Raw genomic sequence first — 22,917 nt, 5'->3', positions numbered from 1 at the left:
GGACTTCTGAATCATCTGCATCTGAGTATAGCTAGAATGGACTATGAACTTGACTTACAAACTGTAAATATTGTTCTGGATTGGATGGACAGTATGAACAGCCAATGAAATTGTTTAGAAAGGGGTGGACTGTGCCCGTTTGACACTGTGCCTTTAAGAACAAGCAGTGCTGAGACACACTGGCTAAATGTTTTCGGTACTAGAAGCAAAACATTCTGATATTCTAAACGAATTTCATTGGTGGATAAACAAAAATCCAGCTTTAGATTGTGAAGCAGTTGGAATTTTTTTTTTCCTCAGTTCAGTTTCGTTTGGGAGTTGGGGGAGTTTGGTATCAGCCTGTTCTCCCTGCCTGCTTCTTCACGAACTGCTGGAGTTGGCCTTCAGATAAGCAAAAACTAATCCTGCATGGGCTTTTGAAGCTTACTAACAACTCTTTTCCTTAGTAACTTGCCTTTCTCTCTCTCTAACCCCTTTTTGGGGAAAAAGGGAGGTAGGGGGGGAGAGAGGGGGTTCCAAGGAGGGGATCCCTCCCTCGGGGAGGGATTTTTGTTGTGTTATTTGTCTTTGCTGTGTATTTCTGTGTATATATTGTAAATACCTGTATATATTGTGTTATATATAACCTGCTTTCCATATATGCTTGTAAATATATAGCTTTTGCTCTTCGACTGAGTTAGCTGTGGTTTCTTACTCTGTGGAGGAGAGAGAGCTAAGCCCTCTCTCAACCTACCACAACAGGACAAGGGATGGTGGCTTTAAACTAAAAGAGAGGAGATTCAGACTAAGAAGAAATTGTTTGTAGTGAGGGTGGCGAGGGACTGGCCCAGGTTGCCCAGAGAGGTGGTAGAAGCCCCATCTCTGGAAACATTTCAGGTCAGGTTGGATGGGGCTCTGAGCAACCTGCTGTAGTTGAAGATGTCCCTGCTGACTTCAGGGGGGTTGGGCTAGATGACATTTAAAGGTCCTTTCCAACCTAAACCATTCTGCTCACAAACACCAGCACAGGGAGTTCATTTTGCAGCTGCACCAAAATAACTCTGAAATGCAAGTTCTTGAGCGTTGCAGGAAGCTGCAGCTGTGCTCTCTGGAAGACCACAAGTTGCTTTTTAAAGGCAGGGTGTAAAGCCAGAAATTAATGGAAAACAACATTCTTCACATATGAAGTCACCCAGCCACATCTGTGGTGTGTTAGGCACTGGGAAACCCTCTGTGAGAATGAGTGGGAAGAAAGGGAGGAAAGGAGAGAGGGAAGAAAGGCAAGGAGGGAGGTCAGCTAGTTCTAGCCTTTACGAGCTTCTCCAAGAGACAACCATGAAGACAGCAAACCATTCAAGTTAATGGAAACAAGTCTTTATTAAGTAAGGTTTAATATCAGAAAAATAAAACTCTTATAATTCTCTTTACCACAAATATATAATATCAGTGCTTTGGCCATCATAAGTTAAAGGCCCTTTATCATAAAATATATAGTTTGTTGGCTTGTTGGGTTTTTTTAACTTTACTCAAATTGAATTTTTAATCCTTATGACCTCCCTACATATACATAAGAAAAAGTGTAGTAAAATTAGCAAATACTAAACTAGGTCAATTTTCTCATCTGTACTTGGTGGCTGATAGAAATGGGTACACGCACCTAAATGAAAGATGTGGAGGAAGATTCTCTTTCCCTCCTGCCTCATATGAACATCATCCATTTTAATCCAACTATTCTTCAAAAAACTCCAAACATGAACAAACAAAAAAATTGGTTTTAATACTGAAGAATTAGGTGTAAGTCATCACGTACAACAAACACATATTTCCCCAAACCTGTTGTTTTATTTCATTTCAGAACTGGCAGTGTAAAAAAGGCAGCATTGGAAGTGTCATTTGATATAGTACTGATAATGCCACAAACCCTTCCAGGGCAAGAGCAGGCAACAAGGCTGTGGTACAGCCAGGACACAGAAGTTGAACACTTCACAGAGATCCTTTAAAACAACTTGTAAAATTTGTTGCATGTTGGGATTTTTTCCTGTTGTGTCATCAATGAGAACTTCCCCTTGATGTGCCATGACAAGGCAGCAGATGTAGCTCTGCTGAAGATTCTATCTGCTTACACTGAACCAGAGACCATCTTGGTTTAGTGCTATCATAGCAGCCTCATCCCAAGAAAGCACAACAGTCAAGAATTCATTAGGAAGTTTACTAGAGGGTACCATTACACCCCCCCCGCCTTTAAGAGTTTTTAAAAGTTCATTATATAATAATGTCATATATATATATATTTAAGAGTGAATTTGGATCGCCTGAGTAACAGCTACCTGGCAAATGGGACACGCTGGTGTTTCCTTCTCACAGATTTTGTTGGCACACTCCATGCAGAAGAGATTGTGGCCACAAGGGACCAGGGCAGAAGTGACTTTCCTCTCAAAGCAGATGATGCAGTCATGTTTCCGTGTCAACTCCGGAGGGGAGCTGGAGGTAGAGCCACCATTGGAAGAGCAATAGCTGTTGGTACCATTGGAGAAAGCAGGGATGTAGATGGGAAGGCCGGCTTGGTGGGCAGTGCTAGATGGGTCGCTCCTCACTCTCCTGGCCAGTGGATGATCCAAGTTTTCTGGAAAAGTGGGTGACACGCAAGGAGTAGATGGTTGGCTCCCTTGATGCTGAAGATTGGCTTTACTAACAGGGTTGCTACTGAAGCCAGAGAGGGGGTTTACAGGTTCAAAAGGAGTCCAAATGGTTTGGGAAGGCATTGGCAAGGAGTCATATGTGGGAGAGTCAACTACAATGTCTTCTGTACCCACTGAAGGCAGCATTTCTCCAAACCAGAAGTTGCCTGTGCTGAATGGTCTCGTTGGGCTGAAGTCAGCCAATCTATTGCTTCCAAAATAGGAATCTGTAGAGCCACTTCCCAAGGAGCTGGAGCTGCCATTCCGATAATTGGAAATCATTCTGGTGTGGATAGGAGGGTTAGGATTAGAAGCAAGCCAGGTAGCGCTGAGAATGCCTCCTTCAAAGCTGACATCCGTCCCGTTGCAATGGAAGTCATTCTCCTTGTTGATCTCAATGTAGTTCCCGGTGCGCATGGCTATGTGCATCTCAATCTCCTTGCGTGCACGGTCAACGTTCTCAGGCATTCCCGTCACTTCGAAGACTGGCTCCTTGTCCCTGCTGGGCGTGACTATGTAGGTATGGGTCTGCTGCTGAATTCTTTTGACGGTAGCTCCTTTTGGTCCCACCACAAGCCCAACTACACGGTAAGGCACCCTGACTTGGACTGTTGTCTGCCCTGGCAGGTTAGGGGTACATGGCAAGTTTCCCAGGGCAGAACCGTTCTTGTTGCGTGATGCTCTGATCATGGAGAAGTGTTCAGCAGCTGAGAGAATTTCCCTTTTGGCCATGGCTACGTCCTCTTTCCGTCCAGTAATGACAAAGATGGACTCTTCTCCACGAATAGGGGTCTTAATGTAAGTATTTGTCTTGGCCCTTAGTGCTTTTATTTTGTAACCTGTTTAAAGGAAACACAGCAAATTTAGCAAGACACCTGAGTTTAGGAAGCCACAGCTTGAGAGCTCCTAGAACCCATTGGGTGAAACCAGAAGCAGTTGATTTCACAGAATTTCACAGAATCACAGAAACATTCAGATGGGAAAAGACTCTCAGGATCACCAAGTCCAACCGATAACCTCACTCTGCAAGGTTCACCCGTAAGCCATGTCCTCAAGCACCACATCCAAAAGACCTTTAAACACATCCAGGGTTGGTGACTCAACCACTTCCCTGAGCAGCTCATTGCAATGCCTGACCACTCTTTCCGTGAAAAATGTTTTCCTAATATCCAGTCTAAACCTACCCAGTCTCAGCTTGAGGCCATTCCCTCTTGTTCTATCACTAATTACCTGTGAGAAGAGACCAGCACACTGTGAGCCACATTAGAGAAAGCAGAAACAAATTCTGTTATTTTCCACACAGACCTTTGATACAGACAACCACAGCTCTTTTAAGCAATGTTTCTTGGACTGGCTTAGCCCATCAACCCCTCAATTGCTATTAGATGGTGAAAAAAACATGGATGGCTTTTTTTGACAAACTTGACCTAAGATCAAATGAAACACAAGTGAGAGAAGGGTCTGTTTAGGCTTATGAATAAAAATAATTGATTTGATGAGAACTCTCCATTTGATTCCTGTTATTGCAAGGTTTAAATAATGCTTATCTCTTCCCTGTGGGATGAAGGAGCTGCTCCTTGAACTGTCAAGTAGAAATTTGAGCAGTTTGTTGAATGCAAATAAAGCTTATCATATGCTTACACATGATTGCTCTCATTAACCAAGTAAATACAATCTGGAAGAGAAGTAAAAAGTTCATGGGACATTTGTCTTTGAGTTTTGGGGCTGAATTAGAAACTTTGCTAGGACACGGTGGTGAGAAGCTCCTTCCCAAGATGGTATTTAGGCATCCAGAAGCACCTTTTACCCACCAAAGGACTAGAAAAGGAGGCAGTGTGGAATGAAGAGACACCAGCAGGTCCATAACATGCAAGATAGTCTGCTGAATTTGTTCTCAACTAAATTTCACCTATATTAAACCAAATTCAAAAGCACATGCACTAAATGGCACTTTACAGCATACACTGAAACAACGATAAGCAACATTTGCAGATCAAGAATTTTAAGCATCATCTCACTTGCAGAGTGAAATTTGTTCATGTTTTCATTATTAACTAGCTGGATAGGCAAAATAGTCTCACCAAATGGTGTTTTGTCAGTCCCTTGCACCCAAGGTACCACTAGCAATAACAGTTTTACACTTGAAATCCCACTCAAAGATGCATTTTATTCTAGTAATTAAAAAAAAGGGAAATATGCAGATGCTGGTTAGAAGAGAGGGAAGGAAGAGATGCTTCTTGCAGGGCTCCTGCACCCAGCAAATGCTGAACATAAGCCTTTAGTTTCCAGGACAGATGAAGAGTAAGTTAATTATCTTCAACAGCTCATAGGGAGGGCTCTCAGAGGCCCTACCTCCACCAGAACCCCCACAGGAGGTCTCCCAACAAAGGCTTGATGGCTGCACTGTGATAGTTTTAAGCTATGCCTTTAAAATTTTTCACAGATCTTGAACAGAAAGTAGTAAAATGCAAATAAATCACTATTGGGCGTAAAAAGGAAAATTAAGATAATTCTAAACAACCCCATTGGTGAGATATCTACCATATGATTTAGTTCCCCAAACAATTTCTCTCTCTTCTCGCTTCTTTAACATCTTTATTGATGATCTGGATGAGGGCATTGAGTCCATCATCAGTAAATTTGCTGACGACACCAAGCTGGGGGCAGGAGTTGATCTGCTGGAGGGTAGAGAGGCTCTGCAGAGGGACCTTGACAGGCTGGACATATGGGTAGAGTCCAACGGCATGAGATTTAACACATCCAAGTGCCAGGTTCTGCACATTGGCCACAACAACCCCATGCAGAGCTACAGGCTGGGGTCAGAGTGGCAGGAGAGCAGCCAGGTGGAAAGGGACCTGGAGGTGCTGGTTGATGGTAGGCTGAACATGAGCCTGCAGTGTGCCCAGGCAGCCAGGAGGGCCAATGGCATCCTGGCCTGCATCAGGAACAGTGTGGCCAGCAGGAGCAGGGAGGTCATTCTGCCCCTGTACACTGCACTGGTTAGGCCGCACCTCGAGTACTGTGTCCAGTTCTGGGCCCCTCAGTTTAGGAAGGATGTTGACTTGCTGGAGTGTGTCCAGAGAAGGGCAACAAGGTTGGTGAGGGGCTTGGAACACAAGCCCTATGAGGAGATTGAGGGAGCTGGGGTTGCTTAGTCTGGAGAGGAGGAGACTCAGGGGTGACCTTATTGCTCTCTGTAGTGAGGCAGAGGTTGGTCTCTTCTCCCAGGCAACCAGTACCAGAACAAGAGGACACAGTCTCAGGCTGCACCAGGGGAGGTTTAGGCTGGAGGTTAGGAGGAAGTTTTACACAGAAAGAGTGATTGCCCATTGGAATGGGCTGCCTGAGGAGGTGGTGAGGTCGCCGTCGCTGGGGGTGTTCAGGGCGAGGCTTGACAGGATGCTTGGTTGCATGGTTTATTTGATTGGGTGGTGTTGGATGATAAGGTTGGACATGATGATCTCGAAGGTCTCTTCCCACCTGGTTTATTCTATTCTATTCTATTCTATTCTATTCTATTCTATTCTATTCTATTCCATTCCTCGGGCTGGAAGATACTAACTTGCTTCTGCTTGACCTTGGCTGCACTGCTTTTGTTGTGACTGGTATTAACTTCTCTGCTTCTCTCTCTTGTCCCTTTTGTACAGGGGCGTAAAGGGGAGGCAGGGAGGGAGAAGGTAGCAGCTTCCCCTGGTCCTTAGCCAGGGGGGGTTCTTGTGCTGTTTATTAATTGTAAATATCTGTAAATATTGTATATTTTGGACATATTCATTACATTCCATTGTAGACTGTCGTTTTGCTTGTAAATACAGCTTCCATGTGCCTCCAAATGAGTTGGTCTGGCAAATTTAATGTTGGGGTGGAAATTTTCAACCCACCACATTACAAAATTAATTGGCGCCTATTCAACGTGGGGCATTGCTTGATTGTTTAATTCCTGCTCAGATTAAGGAAGCCGAAATGAAGCTGTTTTGGGATTTGTGGTATTTGATATACTCTGTTCTAAGTGTGATGTTTTATAATGGTTTGTTTCTGCACTAATTGACCGAGTTGGCAGAGACACAGTATATAAGCTGTTCCTTTGGTTTAAATGCAAGTTAAAGAGGTTTGGTGATTACAGCCTTGGATTTGTTGGTTTGGGGGGATACAGCAATACAACTGTGAGTGTCCCTCCTGAGGTTTTTTAATTTAGTGTTCCTGTAACTGAGAGTTATCTTGGTGGTTTGAATCTTAAAATGGTCTGTTTGCTATGCCTAAATTTGCTGTTGGTGGTAATAATAGGTCTGTTAATAGCATTATACCGAAAGGGGTGTGCAGCTGATTGCTCTGTGTCTAAGCGGAGGAGATGTAAGAGGTCTGGCTCTAATGCAGAGAGTTCTAGTGCTGAGGAAGACGCAGAGAAAGGAGAAGCTGCAGCAACAGTCAGTAGCAGGCAGGCAGGAGTTAATGGGAACCACAGCAAACACCGTGGCAGAGCTGGCACTGAGCCAATGGGGGGGCGGCAGCTAGCTCCTGTACCAGCAGCAGCTAGCCCTGCTCAAGCAGCAGTGGCTGTGCCAGTGGCGGCTGCAACCCCAGTTGCGCCAGTAAAGGTGGCAGCACCATCAGTTTCGCCTGTGGCCCCTGTGCAAGCAGCAGTGGCAGCACCAGTGGCGGCAGACCTCTACCAGGGCCCATATATCGAGGCACAGAGACTTCCACCTGCTGTGGCTGGAACGGAAGCGAGTTCAGCAGCAGCAGCAGGGTCCCAAAGAGCACCTGGAGACACTGCTTCTGTGCAAGCCCCTTCTGCTTCTGCCAGTCCCATTGTGAAATTACAAGCAGCACTAGTAACATTGGTTGCTGCTCAGGACAAGAAGTCTAAGGTAAAGGATCCTTCTGATGAGGAAGAGAAAGTCTGTCTTAAAGATCTAGCTAGATTAGTGAAGCCACAAATGGATGATGGAGGTGCAGGACAGGATATGAGTCCTAGTAGATCAGGAACCCAGGGAGGTGCTTCTGAACTTAAGGAGCTCCTACAGAGGCTTTCAACAGGGGGACAGCAGGATGAGGAAGGTAATAGAATAGAATAGAATAGAACAGAATAGAATAGAATAGACCAGGTTGGAAGAGACCTTCAAGATCATCATGTCCAACCTATCATCCAACACCACCTAATCAACTAAACCATGCAACCACAAGAATGACATACAGTCAGCTAATGCACCCAGGCAGGAAATTAGGCATATAAGAAAGGATTATATTAGAGGAGACACTGAGCCAATAATGATCTGGTTGGGAAGATGCTATGACACAGGTGCTCCTGCTTTAGTGGTAGGTGACAAGTCAGCAGCTCAGCTAGGAACACTCGCGAAAGACTTGGGAATTGATAAGCATTTAGGCAGTTGCCTTGGTAAAGGTTCTCTGTGGGCATGCAACCTATTGGCTATCCTAATGAGCTACCTGTCCAGAGATGATTTACCATGGAAGCCTCAGAAATGGAACACGATATATAAGGGAATCAAACATTTGAGAGAGTTTGCATTGAGAGAACTAATTTATGGACATCATGGTACACTGAATCCTGATGAAATTCCTGTGGGAACAGGTCTTGCCAAGAAGCTCATCAAACATGCTCCTTCTGGCAAGCAGAATTGTGGCAAGAAATTATGGTGGAGTGCCTCTTACTGTTGGTCATTTTACTGACCAAATGAGGCAATTGGAGGACAGTCTCACACATTGTTTCTTTGGTCTCGGCCATTGAAACTCTGTCTGGAAACATGGAAAGTTGCATGAAAGAGCTGAAGGAGAAATTTAAAACCTCCATATCCAAATTGGAGAAGGGGGATTGTGATCATTTGAGGCTGTGCCTTTAAGGAAGGGGCACACTGGCTAAATGTTTATAAAATATTTTGGTATTCTAAACGAATTTCATTGGCTGGTTAAGGGGGGAGGTGAGATTGGACCCAGCGCAGCTGTGACTTTCTCTCAGTCTTCCTTTCTTCACTGTCCCTTTCGGCTGGACTGCTTCTGGGCTTCTTGCCAAGAGATAAGAACTAACTAACTCTCTGTGCTTAGGCCTCTGTCTGCTGTGCTAACTCCCCTTTTTTCTCTTTTTCTAGCTTTTTGGGGGAGAAGGGAGATAGGGGGGTGAAGGGGGCACAGGGGGAAGCCCCCTCTGTTGGGGGGCTGGTTTCTGACTGTGTTTATTTGCTGTATATTTCTGTATATATTGTAAAATCCCTGTATTTGTTGTGTTACATATAATCTGTTTTCTTGTAAAATACAGTCTCATTTCTCCGACTGGGTTTTAGCGGCGGTTTCTTTCTCAGTGGGGGAGGGAAAGTGGAGCTTTTCCTTTCAACCCACCACAGGGATGATCTCAGTTCTTCTTCCAAGTGGATACAAGTTTCAGCTGTTAGAAGAAGATGTCATCCAAGAAGGCCATTTCAAATTAGGCCAAACCAAAACAGACAATGGAGGCAATCATGTGGGAGTATTTGGATAACCCTGCATGATCCGTTTAGGGAAAACATGAATAGGTGGGATGGTCAACCAACTTCTAATCTTTTCAGGAGACTGAGGGAACTGCAGAGTGGCAGAGCCCAAGGTAGCAATACCAGAAGGGTAGCTGTCACTTCCTCAGTTTTCCAGAACAACTCTAATTGCTCCAACAGTGATTCTGACACTAACACTAGGCACTGTGTCAACTGTACATGTGATGTAATTCCCATAATGAGGGGTGCCCTGCCTCCGCCGGGGGAGGAAAGGGATAATGGAGATAACAGAATCTATTGTGATGAGTACATCCAGTGGCCTGGCACTTCAAAATTTCAGAAGTACAGGGCCTTGGTTGACACAGGAGCTCAGTGCACCATAATGCCATCAAATTATCAAGGTCAGAACCTATAACCATTATGGGAGTCATGGGTGGATCTAAGTTGCAGGTTGACATAAGTTTAACTGGGAAAGAGTGGAATAAACACACTACTGTAGCAGGACCAGACACACCTTGTATTTTGGGAATTGATCTTCTGAGAAAAGGGCATTTCAAAGACCTGAAGGGTTACAAATGTTCTTTTGGAATAGCAACTGTGGAAATTGATGGAGGAAAGTTGAAGTTGTCTATTAGACCTGAACCTGCAGTTGGGGGACAGCATGAGATAGAGGATGTGAAGCTGCTGGTTGTTTCTCAAACTGTGCATCACAGGCAATACAAACTGTGACTCTTTGGTGCCCATTCACAACTTGAATTGTCAGTTGGAAGGTCAGAATGTCATCAGCAAGACTCATACACCTATCAGCAGTCCAATTTGGCCTGTGCAAAAGCAGAATGGAGAATGGTGCCTGACAGCTGACTTCCATGCCCTCAATGAAGTAACTCCACCCATGAGTGCGTCTGTACCGGATATGATGGAACTCCAGTATGAGCTGGAATCCAAAGAGGCCAAGTGGTATGCTACCACAGACATTGCTAATGCTTTCTTCTCTATTCTCATAGCAGTGGAATGCAGGCCTCAGTTTGCCTTTACCTGGAGGAGCATACAGTACACATTCAATCGTTCGCCCCAGGGATGGATTCACGGCTCAACCATCTGTCATGCTGTAATCCATGATGCTTTGGAGAAAGGTGGAGCACCAGAACACAGCCAGTTCATTGATGACATCATCTTCTGGGGTAAAACTGCTGAAGAAGTCTTTGAGGAAGGTAACAAAATCATTGACATTCTCTTAAAAGCAGGTTTTGCCATTAAGCGAGACAAGGTGAAAGGACCTGCCAGAGAAATCCAGTTTCTGGGAGTGCCGTGGCAGGATGGTCACTGTCACATTCCAATGGATGTGATAAAGAGAATGTCTACCATGGCAAATCCCATCAATAAGAAGGAAACTCTACATTTCTTAGGTACAGTGGGATTTTGGAGACTGCATATCCCTGGATACAGTCAGATTGTGAAACCTCTTTATGATGTGACACGAAGGATAAATAATTTCCAGTGTGGTCCTGAGTAACAAGCAGTCTTTGACCAGATAAAGAGAGAAGTAGTCCATGCAATGGGTTTGGGACCTGTTCAAACTGGTCCAGACATTAAGAACATTCTGTATTTGGCTGCAAGTGACAATGGTTCAACCTGGTGCTCATGGCAGAGAGCTCCAGGTGAGACATGCGGATTGTGAGAGACTAAAATCTTGTCTCTTCTGATGTGACTCAACAAAGATAAAATCACCTTTTCTGCTTGCCCAGACAATAGATGGTGTGTATTGGGCAGAGCCACTGGAACAACTCTCAGGAAGGTGCAAGGATAAAAGATTGCTCACTGGACTACAGCTGGCCTGACAACAATGGACCGAGGCCACTGCTACCGATACCTTCGGGAATATGCATAAGACAAGATCATCTCCACCCATCAGGGACCCCGGAAAGGGAGGATGGTGAGACAATGGATTCACTACCTGGCCCCTGATGTGTATTGGGTGTGTGGGCAGGTAAATGGAGAAGGAGGAGGCGGAGGGTGCCCCTCCCCCCTTACTTCAGACCCCTGTCCAAACACAAAGGAATAAACAGGACGATTTCCTGGGGGACAATACCTGGACACTTACCTAAGGACAATTGTGGTAGGTTGAGAGAGGGCTTAGCTCTCCCTCCTCCACAGAGTAAGAAACCACAACTAGCCCAGTCGAAAGAGCAAGCTATATATTTACAAGCATATATGGAAAGCAGGTTATATATAACACAATATATACAGGTATTTACAATATATACACAGAAATACACAGCAAAGAGAAATAACACAACAAAAATCCCCCCCCGAGGGAGGGATCCCCTCCTTGGAACCCCCTCTCTCCCCCCCACCTCCCTTTTTCCCCAAAAAGGGGTTAGAGAGAGAGAAAGGCAAGTTACTAAGGAAAAGAGTTGTTAGTAAGCTTCAAAAGCCCATGCAGGATTAGTTTTTGCTTATCTGAAGGCCAACTCCAGCAGTTCGCAGAAGAAGCAGGCAGAGAGAACAGGCTGAAACCTCCAACTCCCCCAACTCCCAAACTGAACTGAACTGAGGAAAAAAAAAAATTCCAACTGCTTCACAATCTAAAGCTACATTTCTGTCTACCAACCAATGAAATTCGTTTAGAATATCAGAATGTTTTGGTTCTAGTACCGAAAACATTAGCCAGTGTGTTCCAGCAGTGTTTGTCCTTAAAGGCACAGCCTCAAACGACCACAACAATTTCCTGGGGGACAACATTTGGACACATACCTGAGGACTAAAAACTGTATAAAAGACTTGAGCAACTATGGGCTCAGTAGAAGGAAAACATGGGAGTAGGAAAACATGGGAGAAGGAAAACATGGGAGAAGGAAAACATGGGAGAAGGAAAAGACCTGGATAGTGCTGCGCTGAGAAGAAAAATGGAGAGAATACCAGGAGAGAAAAATGAGAGACATCACCATGTAGCCTGGAAGAAGCAGACCAAGAGGAACCCTCTCTCTGTGTCCTAAGTTCCGCCTGCTGCAACTCATGGAGCTGAAGAGGCTGCCCAGAGGACCACATCTCTTCTACAGCTAAAGCTACAGCACCCCTTCTCTACAGGCCCAACATCTCCTCTACATCCAAAGCTGCAGCACCTTTCCTCCACAGACTCAAACTGTCTTGGGGGGTGAGGGGTGTGGTAATATAATTCCTTTCCTCTTCTCTCTCTCTCTCCTCTCTCTTCCTCTCTATTTTCTCTCTCTCCCCTTCTGATCCATCCACTTTATTTGTGTAATAAATAGTCTAGCTGTTGATATTTTGGCCTTGTTTGTGCCTCTAATTTCATAACATGGGAATATTCAAAAGAACTGAGTCTTTTTCCCTCTCCGGACTGAGACACGGACATCCACTTAGTTTCTGGAGTCATGGCTACAAAGGCTCAGAAGCAAACTATACTCCAACAGAGAAAGAGATAGTAGATGCTTATGAAGGAGTAAAAGCTGCTTCTGAAGAAATTGGAACTGAGTCACAACTTCTTTTAGCTCCCAGACTGCCAGTTTTGAATTGGATGTTCTAAGACAAAGGTTCCTCACCACATCATGCAATAGATGCCACATGGTCTAAGTGGATGGCTCCGATAACACAGAGAGCTTGGATGGGAAATCACGAGAGACCTGGTCTTGTGGAAGTGATCACAAATTGGCCAGAAGGCAATGACTGCACAAAACCTCCAGAGGAGAGAGTAACTCGTGCTGAGGAAGCTCCTCCTTACAGTGATCTTTCTGATGATGAAAAGAAATATGCTTTGTTCACAGACAGTTCCTGTAGTCTTGTTGGAAACAAGCGGAGATGGAGGTCTGCAGTGTGGAGTCCAACACTGATGACTTGTCACACAAGTCATCCATGACTGTGACATTTGTGCTGCTATTAAGCAGGCAAAGCAAATCAAGCCCTTGTGGTATGGTAAACGATGGTCCAAGTATGGTGAAGCTTGGCAGATTGACTATATCACTCTACCTCGTTCTCGTTCTGCTAAGCAATATGTGCTAAGCAATAGAGGCAAACACTGGATGGATGGAAACTTATCCAGTTCCACATGCAACTGCACCATTCTTGGACTGGAGAGACAAATCCTGTGGAGACATAGAATTCCAGAGAGAATAGAGTCAGACAACGGAACTCACTTCAAAAACAATCTTGTAAAGAACTGGTCCAAAGAGCACGGCATTGAGTGGATATTCCGCATTCCCTACTATGCACCAGATGCAGGGAAGGTTGAACACTACAACGGTTTGCTGAAGACCACTCTCAAAGCCATGGGAGGTGGATCTTTGAAAAACTGGGAGCAACATTTAGCACAAGCAACCTGGCTGGTAAATAGTAGAGGTTCAGTAAATCGAGCTGGACCTGCACACTCAGATATGCTACAGAAAGTAGAAGGTGATTGTGACCGTTTGAGGCTGTGCCTTTAAGGGACAGTGCTGGAACACTCTGGCTGAATGATTTGGTGTAGAATGAAAACATTCAGATATTCTAAAAAAATTTCATTGGTAGATTGGTAGAATGCAACTTTAAGTTTTAGTGCAGTTGGAATTTTTCTCAGTTCCAGCCTGTTCTGCATTTCCAGCCTGTCTGCTTCTGAGCAAACTAGCTGGAATCTCCTTGAGATAAGCAAAACTAATCCCTGCATGTGCTTTGAAGCCTAATAAGAACTCTCTTCCTTAATAACTGCCTCTTTTTTCTCTCTAACCCGTTTTTGGGAAAAAAGGGAGGTAGGGGGAGAGAGGGGGTATGGGGGGGGGAACCCTCCTCTGTCCGGAGGAGGGAATTTTGTTGTGTTATTTTCCTTTGCTGTATATTTATATATATAGATATTGTAAATACTGTATATATTGTGTATATATGACCTGCATTCCATATTGCTTGTAAATATAGCTTTGCTTCTCCGACTGAGTTAGCTGTGGTTTCTTTCACTGTGGGGGAGGGAGAGCTACGCCTTCTCTCAATCCACCACATTATTGGCGGACCCAGCGTGTGGCCCGAGATTATTTAGCTTGATTTATTGCTTGCCTGAGTCGGAATAGCAAACATGAAGGTGTTTTGGATTTTAGAGCATCTAGCTTTTTCAGTTATGTTATGTCCTGATCTACAAATATTGTTTAGGTTTACTTCTGGATCAAATAGGGAAATATATAATGCAAAAATTATATTTATGGTTTAAATATATGATTCAGCTACTAGAATACATAGAATACATAGAATAGAATACATAGAATAAACCAGGTTGGAAGAGACCTTCAAGATCAGCGCGTCCAACCCATCAACCAATCCAACACCACCCAAACAACTAACCCACGGCACCAAGCACCCCATCAAGTCTTCTCCAGAAAACCTCCAGTGATGGCGACTCCACCACCTCCCCAGGCAGCCCATTCCAATGTGCAATCACTCTTTCTGTATAGAACTTTTTCCTAACATCCAGCCTGAACCTCCCCTGGCGCAGCCTGAGACTGTGTCCTCTTGTTCTGGTACTGCTTGCCTGGGAGAAGAGACCAACATCCATCTGTCCACAACCTCCCTTCAGGTAGTTGTAGAGAGTAATAAGGTCACCCCGAGTCTCCTCTTCTCCAGGCTAAGCAACCCCAGCTCCCTCAGCCTCTCCTCGTAGGGCTTATGTTCCAAACCCCTCACCAACTTTGTTGCTCTTCTCTGGACTCGTTCCAGCAAGTCAACATCCTTCCTAAACTGAGGAGCCCAGAACTGGACACAGTACTCGAGGTGCGGCCTAACCAGTGCAGTGTACAGGGGCAGAATGACCTCCCTGCTCCTGCTGGCCACACTGTTCCTGATGCAGGCCAGGATGCCATTGGCCCTCTTAGCTGCCTGGGCACACTGCAGGCTCATGTTCAGTCTACCGTCGACCAGCACCCCCAGGTCCCTCTCAGCCTGACTGCTCTCCAGCCACTCGGACCCCAGCCTGTAGCTCTGCATGGGGTTGCTGTGGCCAATGTGCAGAACCTGGCACTTGGATGTGTTAAATCTCATGCCGTTGGACTCTGCCCATCTGTCCAGCCTGGCGAGGTCCCTCTGCAGAGCCTCTCTACCCTCCAGCAGATCAACTCCGGCCCCCAGCTTGGTGTCGTCAGCAAATTTACTGATGATGGACTCGATGCCCTCGTCCAGATCAACAATAAAGATGTTAAAGAGCATGGGGCCCAGTACTGATCCCTGGGGCACACCACTGGTGACTGGCTGCCAGCTGGATGTGGCACCATTCACCACCACTCTCTGGGCTCGGCCCTCCAGCCAGTTCCTAACCCATCGCAGTGTGCTCCCATCCAAGGCATGGGCTGACAGCTTGGCCAGGAGTTTGCTATGGGGAACGGTGTCAAAGGCCTTGCTGAGGTCCAGGTAGACTACATCCACAGGCCTCCCCACATCCACCAGGCGGGTCACCTGATCATAGAAGGAGATCAGGTTGGTCAGGCAGGACCTGCCCTTCCTAAACCCATGCTGGCTGGGCCTGATCCCTTGGCCATCCTCTAAGTGTTGTGTGATTGCACTCAGGATGACCTGCTCCATAATCTTTCCTGGCACTGAGGTCAGGCTGACAGGCCTGTAATTCCCTGGCTCATCCAACTGGCCCTTCTTGTGGATGGGTACCACGTTGGCCAGCTTCCAATCATCTGGGATCTCTCCAGTGAGCCAGGACTGATGAAAAATAATGGAGAGTGGCTTGGCCAGCTCATCTGCCAGCTCTCTCAGCACCCTAGGATGGATCCCATCTGGTCCCATGGACTTGTGGGGGTCTAAGCTGCTGAGGAGAGCTCCTATCACTTGCTCATGGAACACAGGGAAACCATGCAGCTCCCTGGCTCCCTCTGCCAGCTCTGCAGGCCAGCTGTCTGGTAGACGTTCTTTCCAGCTAGTAAAAACTGAGGTAAAGAAGGTGTTAAGTACCTCTGCCTTTTCCTCATCCTGTGTTACAACATTTCCTTCCATGTCAACCAAGGAGTGGAGGTCCATGGGACCGGATGGGATCCATCCTAGGGTGCTGAGAGAGCTGGCAGTTGAGCTGGCCAAGCCGCTCTCCATCATTTTCCTCCAGTCCTGGCTCACTGGAGAGGTCCCAGATGACTGGAAACTGGCCAATGTGGTCCCCATCCACAAGAAGGGATGGATGGAGGAACCTGGAAACTACAGACCAGTCAGCCTCACCTCAGTGCCAGGGAAAGTGATGGAACAGATTATCCTGGCGGCAATAACTGCGCACCTGAAGGATGGCCAAGGGCTCAGGTCCAGCCAACATGGATTTAGGAAGGGCAGGTCCTGCCTCTCCAACCTGATCTCCTTCTATGATCAGGTGACCCGTCTGGTGGATGTGGGGAGGCCTGTGGATGTAGTCTATCTGGACTTCAGCAAGGCCTTTGACACCGTCCCCCACAGTAAACTGCTGGCTAAGCTGTCAGCTCGTGGTTTGGACTCACTCTGTGCTGGGTTAGGAACTGGCTGGAGGGCCGAGCCCAGAGAGTGGTGGTAAATGGTGCCACATCCGGCTGGCGGCCAGTCACCAGTGGCGTCCCCCAGGGATCAGTGCTGGGCCCCATCCTCTTTAACATCTTCATTGATGATCTGGATGAGGGGGTTGAGTCAGTCATCAGCAAGTTTGCAGATGACACCAAGTTGGGAACAGATGTTAGTCAGTTAGAGGGTAGAAAGGCTCTGCAGAGGGACCTCGACCGACTGGACAGATGGGCAGAGTCCAATGGGATGGCATTTAATAAGTCCAAGTGCCAGGTGCTGCACTTTGGCCACGGCAACCCCATGCAGAGCTACAGGCTGGGGTCAGAGTGGCTGGAGAGCTGCCAAACAGAGAGGGACCTGGGGGTGCTGATTGACACCCGCCTAAACATGAGCCAGCAGTGTGCCCAGGTGGCCAAGAAGGCCAATGGCATCCTGGCCTGTATTAGGAATAGTGTGGCCAGCAGGAGCAGGGAGGTCATTGTGCCCCTGTACTCTGCATTGGTTAGGCCACACCTTGAGTACTGTGTCCAGTTCTGTGCCCCTCAGTTTAGGAAGGACATCGAGACACTTGAACGTGTCCAGAGAAGGGCAACAAGGCTGGTGAGAGGCCTTGAGCACAAGCCCTATGAGGAGAGGCTGAGGGAGCTGGGATTGTTTAGCCTGGAAAAGAGAAGGATCAGAGGTGACCTCATTGCCCTCTACAACTACCTGAAAGGTGGTTGTAGACAGGAGGGGGTTGATCTCTTCTCCCAGGCAACCAGCACCAGAACAAGGGGACACAGTCTCAAGTTGTGTCAGGGGAGGTTTAGACTCGTGGTGAGGAAAAAGTTCTTCACTGAGCGAGTCATTCGTCATTGGAATGGGCTGCCCAGGGAGGTGGTGGAGTCGCCGTCCCTGGAGGTGTTCAAGGGGAGATTGGACGTGGCACTTGGTGCCATGATCTAGTTTTGAGGTCTGTTGGAACAGGTTGGACTTGATGATCCTTGGGGTCTCTTCCAACCTTAGTTACTGTGATACAGTGATACTGTGATCTGTCACGAGCCCACTGGTATGTTGCATCTCTGCCTTGATGTCCTGATGAATCGTGAGCCCACCGAGCTAAGAATATCTCACCTCAGTGTTTCCAGTCGAGATCAAGTTCAGAGTCCTTGTCTACTTGGGAAACTCTTGCAGCTAAATCTGCCTGATGGTTGTGTTGCTGTTCCTCAGTAGCTTTGCTCTTAGGAATGTGAGCATCAATGTGTCTCACTTTCACTGGAATTCTCTCTATTCAATCAGCAATGTCTTGCCACAGGTCGGCTGCCCAGATGGGTTTTCCTTTCCTCTGCCAGCCATTCTTCTTCCAGTTCTTTAGCCAACCCCATAGAGCATTGGCTACCATCCATGAGTCGGTGTAGAGATAAAGCTTTGGCCATCTCTCATGTTCAGCTACGTCGAGAGCTAGCTGGACAGCTTTTACCTCTGCAAACTGACTGGATTCTCCTTCTCCATCCTTCGCCTCTGCAACTCGGCATATTGGACTCCACACTGCAGACTTCCACCTTCGCTTGTTCCTGACGAGACGACAGGAACCGTCTGTGAACAAAGCATATTTCTTCTCATCATCAGAAAGGTCATTGTAAGGAGGAGCTTCCTCAGCACGAGTCACTCTCTCCTCTGGACGTTTGGTGCAGTTGGTATCTTCAGGTCAGCTTGAGATCACCTCCACCAGACCAGGTCTTTCAAGATTTCCCATTAGAGCTCTCTGTGTTATCAGAGCCATCCACTTGGACCAGGTGGAATCTGTGGCATGATGTGGTGTGGAACCCTTGCCTTTGAACATCCAATTCAAAACTGGCAATCTGGGAGCTAGGAGAAGTTGTGATTCAGTTCTAATCACTTCAGAAGCTGCTTTCACTCCTTCATAGGCAGCTAGAATTTCTTTCTCTGTTGGAGTATAATTAGCCTCTGAACCTCTGTAACCTTGACTCCAGAAACCAAGAGGTCGTCCACGTGTCTCACCTGGAGCTTTTTGCCACAAGCACCAGGTTGGACCATTGTCACCTGCAGCCGTGTACAAAATGTTCTTGATGTCTGGACCATCTCGGACAAGTCCCAGGCCCACTGCTTGTACCACTTCTTGCTTTATCTGGTCAAAGGCTGCTTGTTGTTCAGGTCCCCAGTGGAAACTGTTCCTCTTTCGAGTCACATCATACTGAGGTTTCACAATCTGACTGTATCCAGGAATGTGTAGTCTCCAAAATCCCACTATCCCCAGGAAACGTAGAGTTTCTTGCTTGTTGGTGGGATTTGCCATGGTAGAGACTCTATTTACCACATCCACTGGAATGTGTCGGCATCCATCCTGCCACTGCACTCCCAGAAACTGGATCTCTGTGGTAGGACCTTTCACTTTATCTCTCTTGAGGGCAAAACCAGCATTCAGAAGAATGTCCATGATTTTGTTACCTTTCTCGAAGACTTCCTCAGCAGTTTTACCCCAGACGATGATATCATCGATGAACTGGATGTGTTCTGGAGCACCACCTTCCTCCAGAGCATCGTGGATTACTGCATGACAGATGCTGGAGCTGTGGATCCAGCCCATCGGCAATCTGTTCAAAGTGTACTGGATTCCTCTCCAGGTGAAAGCAAACTGAGGCCTGCATTCCTCTGCTATGGGAATAGAGAAAAATGCATTAGCAATGTCTATGGTAGCAAACCATTTGGCCACTTTGGATTCCAGCTCATACTGGAGTTCCATCATGTCTGGTACTGCTGCACTCATAGGCGGAGTTACTTCATTCAGGGCTCGGTAGTCCACTGTCAGACGCCAGTCTCCATTCGGCTTTCGCACAGGCCACACTGGACTGTTGAAAGGTGAATGAGTTTTGCTGATGACTTTCTGACTCTCCAACTGACGAATCAGATTCTGAATGGGCAACAAAGAGTCACGGTTGGTTCTGTATTGTCTGTGATGCACAGTCTGAGAAGCAACCGGCAATTTAATGTCCTGAATCTTGTGTTGTCCCACAACTGCAGATTCATCAGAAAGTTCAGGTCTAGCAGGCAGCTTCAGCTTTTGTCCATGAGTTTCTACAGAAGCTACTCCAAAAGCCCATTTGTAACCTTTAGGGTCCTTGTGTGGCCGTTTGACGCTGTGCCTTTAAGGAAGGGGCACACTGGCTAAATGTTTGTAAAATATTTTGGTATTCTAAACGAATTTCATTGGTAGGATTGTGGGAGGTCAGATTGGACCCGGGGGAGCTGGGAACTTTCTCTCAGTCTTCTTTCCTTCGCTGTCCCTTTCGGCTGGATCTGCTTCTGGGATTCTGGCCAACTAAGATAAGATACTAACTCCTGTGCAAGGCCTTTCTTCCTTTCCTGCCCTGTTAACCGTCCTCGTCTCTTTTCTACCTCTTTTGGGGGAGAAGGGAGGTAGGGGGGTGAAGGGGGCACAGGGGGAAGCCCCCTCTGTGGGGGGTCTGGTTTCTGGTTGAGTTCATTTGCTGTATATTCCTGTATATATTGTAAAATACCTGTGTTTGTTGTGTTACATAGAATCTGTTTCCTTGTACAATATACTCTCATTTCTCCGACTGGGTTTAGCCGTGGTCTCTTTCTCAGTGGGGGAGGGAAAGCAGAGCCTTTCCTTTCAAACCACCACACACACTTTTTTATTGGCGCCCAACGTGGGGCCGGGTAATTAAGTAATTAAGTTGATTTATTGCTTGTCTCAGCCGGAGAAACGAAATGAAGGTGCTCTGGGTTTTAGAACGTTTATTCTTCTCGGTCTGTGGCATGTTGGTCTACCGGTACTGCATCGGGTTGATGTTAGACCAGATAGGTAAATATTTAATGCGTAAAATCTATTTGTGGTTTATGCATAGGATCCAGCTGTTGTATAAACACTGTTTGGGTTTTTTTTCGGCTCACTAATTACGGCAATAGAACGTCTTCCACTTTGCCGATCGAGATAAGGGAGTTTAACACTTCAGGAGGTCAAAGAGTAACTTTAAGTGCTGTCTGGGATCTTAAGGTGATTTATTTGACAGGTGTAATCCTGCTGTTGCTGATAATTATTGTGTGTCTGCTGTGGGCTCTATATATAGAGAAAAAGGTTTCTCGACCATGTTTTGTGATTAAGCAAAAAATCTAGGAAGCGTAGGCGTTCCTCTAAATCTGCCCCAGAGTCCTCGAGTGACGAGGAAGGGGCTGCGTCAGTTAGAAAAATAGCAAAACCTATTGGAAAAGCTGCGTTAAATGCTCCACTCTATGACTTTGGCAAGCAGCCAGGGGCGGCTCCCATTCCCAAGATGGCGACCGGTAGTGAGGCAAGGTCATTTCCGTCCGCCATGACAGGACCGGAAGGGGCCCCCACGGCGGCTGATTTAGATCAGGACCTGTCAGCTTCTATCAGGATGGCTGTAAATTCAAACACAGCTCCAGTTAAACAAGTAGCAGTCTTAAAGACCAGAGGTGGAAAGGCCAAAGCTGATCCAGGAGCTAGTGGAGCTAATGGAGGAGAAGAGCAGGAGACCGATCCTGGTGAGGGAACCTCTGCTAGGAAAGTGCCTGCTGAAGATGAGGAGAAGATTTGTCTTAGAGATATAGCTGAGTTATTGAGATCATCACAGGATGGAGATGCAGCTAAGACAGCAGCTGGCAGTGGCGCTTTTCAGCTTAAAGAGGTCCTTAGGAGAGTGACAGCAGGATTATGGGGACAAAAGGTTCAGGAAGATGTGATAGATGGAGAGCAAGATGACATCACCGAATGCTCGTCACCAAGGGAGGAGATTTGCAATGTCCGCAAAGATTACCTCAGAGCAGATAAGGAACCCATCCTATCTTGGCTTGCTAGGTGTTATGATACAGGTGCTCCAGCTCTAATAGTTGGAGACAAGTCAGCAGCTCAGCTAGGAACTCTCTCAAAGGATAATGGAATAGACAGACATCTAGCCAGGATTCTCGGTAAGGTTAATCTGTGGATACGCCTTTTAATGGCGGTTTCCCTGAGATACCCTTCCCGAGATGATCTTCCATGGAATCCTAAGCCCTGGACTACCATAGATGAGGGAATTAAGCGTCTGAGAGAGTTTGCCATTAGAGAGATACTCTATGGTGACCATGATACTCTGAATCCTGATGACATTCCTGTGGCAGCTGGTCTTGCTAAGAAGCTCATTAAGCTTGCTCCTTCCAATTATGCAAATATTTTGGCAAGTAGAATTGTGGCAAGAAATTATGGTGGAGATCCTCCTACGGTTGGCCAATTCACTGATCAACTAAGACAATTGGATGATAGCATGACACGTGTTTCTTTGGTTTCAGCCATTAAAGCTCTGTCTAGTGAGATAAAGGATTGCATGAGAGAGCTGAAGGATGAAATCAAAGATTCCATATGCCAATTGGCACAAAGAGATGATTCCAATTCTTCCTCCAGGTGGGTGCAGGTTTCAGCTGTGAGGAATAGACGTCCTCAAAGGGGGTCATTCCAAAACAGGCCAAACCAAAACAGACCACCAAGGCAATCACGTAGGACCATTTGGATAACTCTACGTGATCAGTTTGGTGAGAACATGAACAGGTGGGATGGCCAACCAACTTCTAATCTTTTCAGGAGACTGAGGGAACTGCAAAGTGGCAGAACCCAGGGTAGCAATACCAGAAGGGTAGCTGTTACTTCCACAGTTCCCCAGGACAACAATGACAGCTCCAACAGTGACTCCAGTTCTAACACTGCACAGTGTGCTCGTTGCACCTGTGGAAATGTTCCCCACAATTAGGGGTGCCCTGCCTCCCGCCAGGGGGAGGAAAGGGATAATGGAGATAACAGAATCTATTGGGATGTGTACATCCAGTGGCCTGGCACTTCACACTTTCAGAAGTACAGGGCCTTGGTTGACACAGGAGCTCAGTGCACCATATTGCCATCAAATTATCAGGGATCGGAGTCCATAACTATTCTGGGAGTCACTGGTGGATCTCAAGAGTTAAGTAAGGTAGAGGTTAATATAAGTCTAACTGGTAAACAATGGAAGAAGCACACAGTTGTGACCGGACCTGATGCACCTTGTATTTTGGGAATTGATTTTCTGAGAGAAGGGCGTTTCAAGGACCCTAAAGGTTACAAATGGGCTTTTGGAGTAGCTTCTGTAGAGATTGATGGACAAAAGCTGAAGCTGTCTGCTAGACCTGAACTTTCTGATGAATCTGCAGTTGTGGGACAACACAAGATTCAGGACATTAAGTTGCCGGTTGCTCCTCGGACTGTGCATCACAGACAATACAGAACCAACCGTGACTCTTTGTTG

General features: G+C 46.5%; 1 protein-coding gene across 1 annotated transcript in view; it reads right to left on the bottom strand.

Moving 5' to 3' along the window:
* Positions 1–2,219: 2,219 nt before the first annotated feature.
* Positions 2,220–22,917, bottom strand: part of LOC104300432 (RNA-binding E3 ubiquitin-protein ligase MEX3C) — a 108,927-nt gene continuing 88,229 nt past the window's right edge. The window contains exon 4 of the mRNA XM_054177725.1: positions 2,220–3,496. Coding sequence (XP_054033700.1) covers positions 2,271–3,496 — 1,226 coding nt within the window. The 3' untranslated portion in view covers positions 2,220–2,270. The remainder of the gene's footprint in view (positions 3,497–22,917) is intronic.

Source organism: Dryobates pubescens, chromosome W (genome assembly GCF_014839835.1).
Source record: "Dryobates pubescens isolate bDryPub1 chromosome W, bDryPub1.pri, whole genome shotgun sequence".
Lineage (NCBI taxonomy): Eukaryota > Metazoa > Chordata > Aves > Piciformes > Picidae > Dryobates > Dryobates pubescens.
Note: the sequence above shows the minus strand (reverse complement) of the source record. Positions and strands in the feature narration are given on the sequence as shown.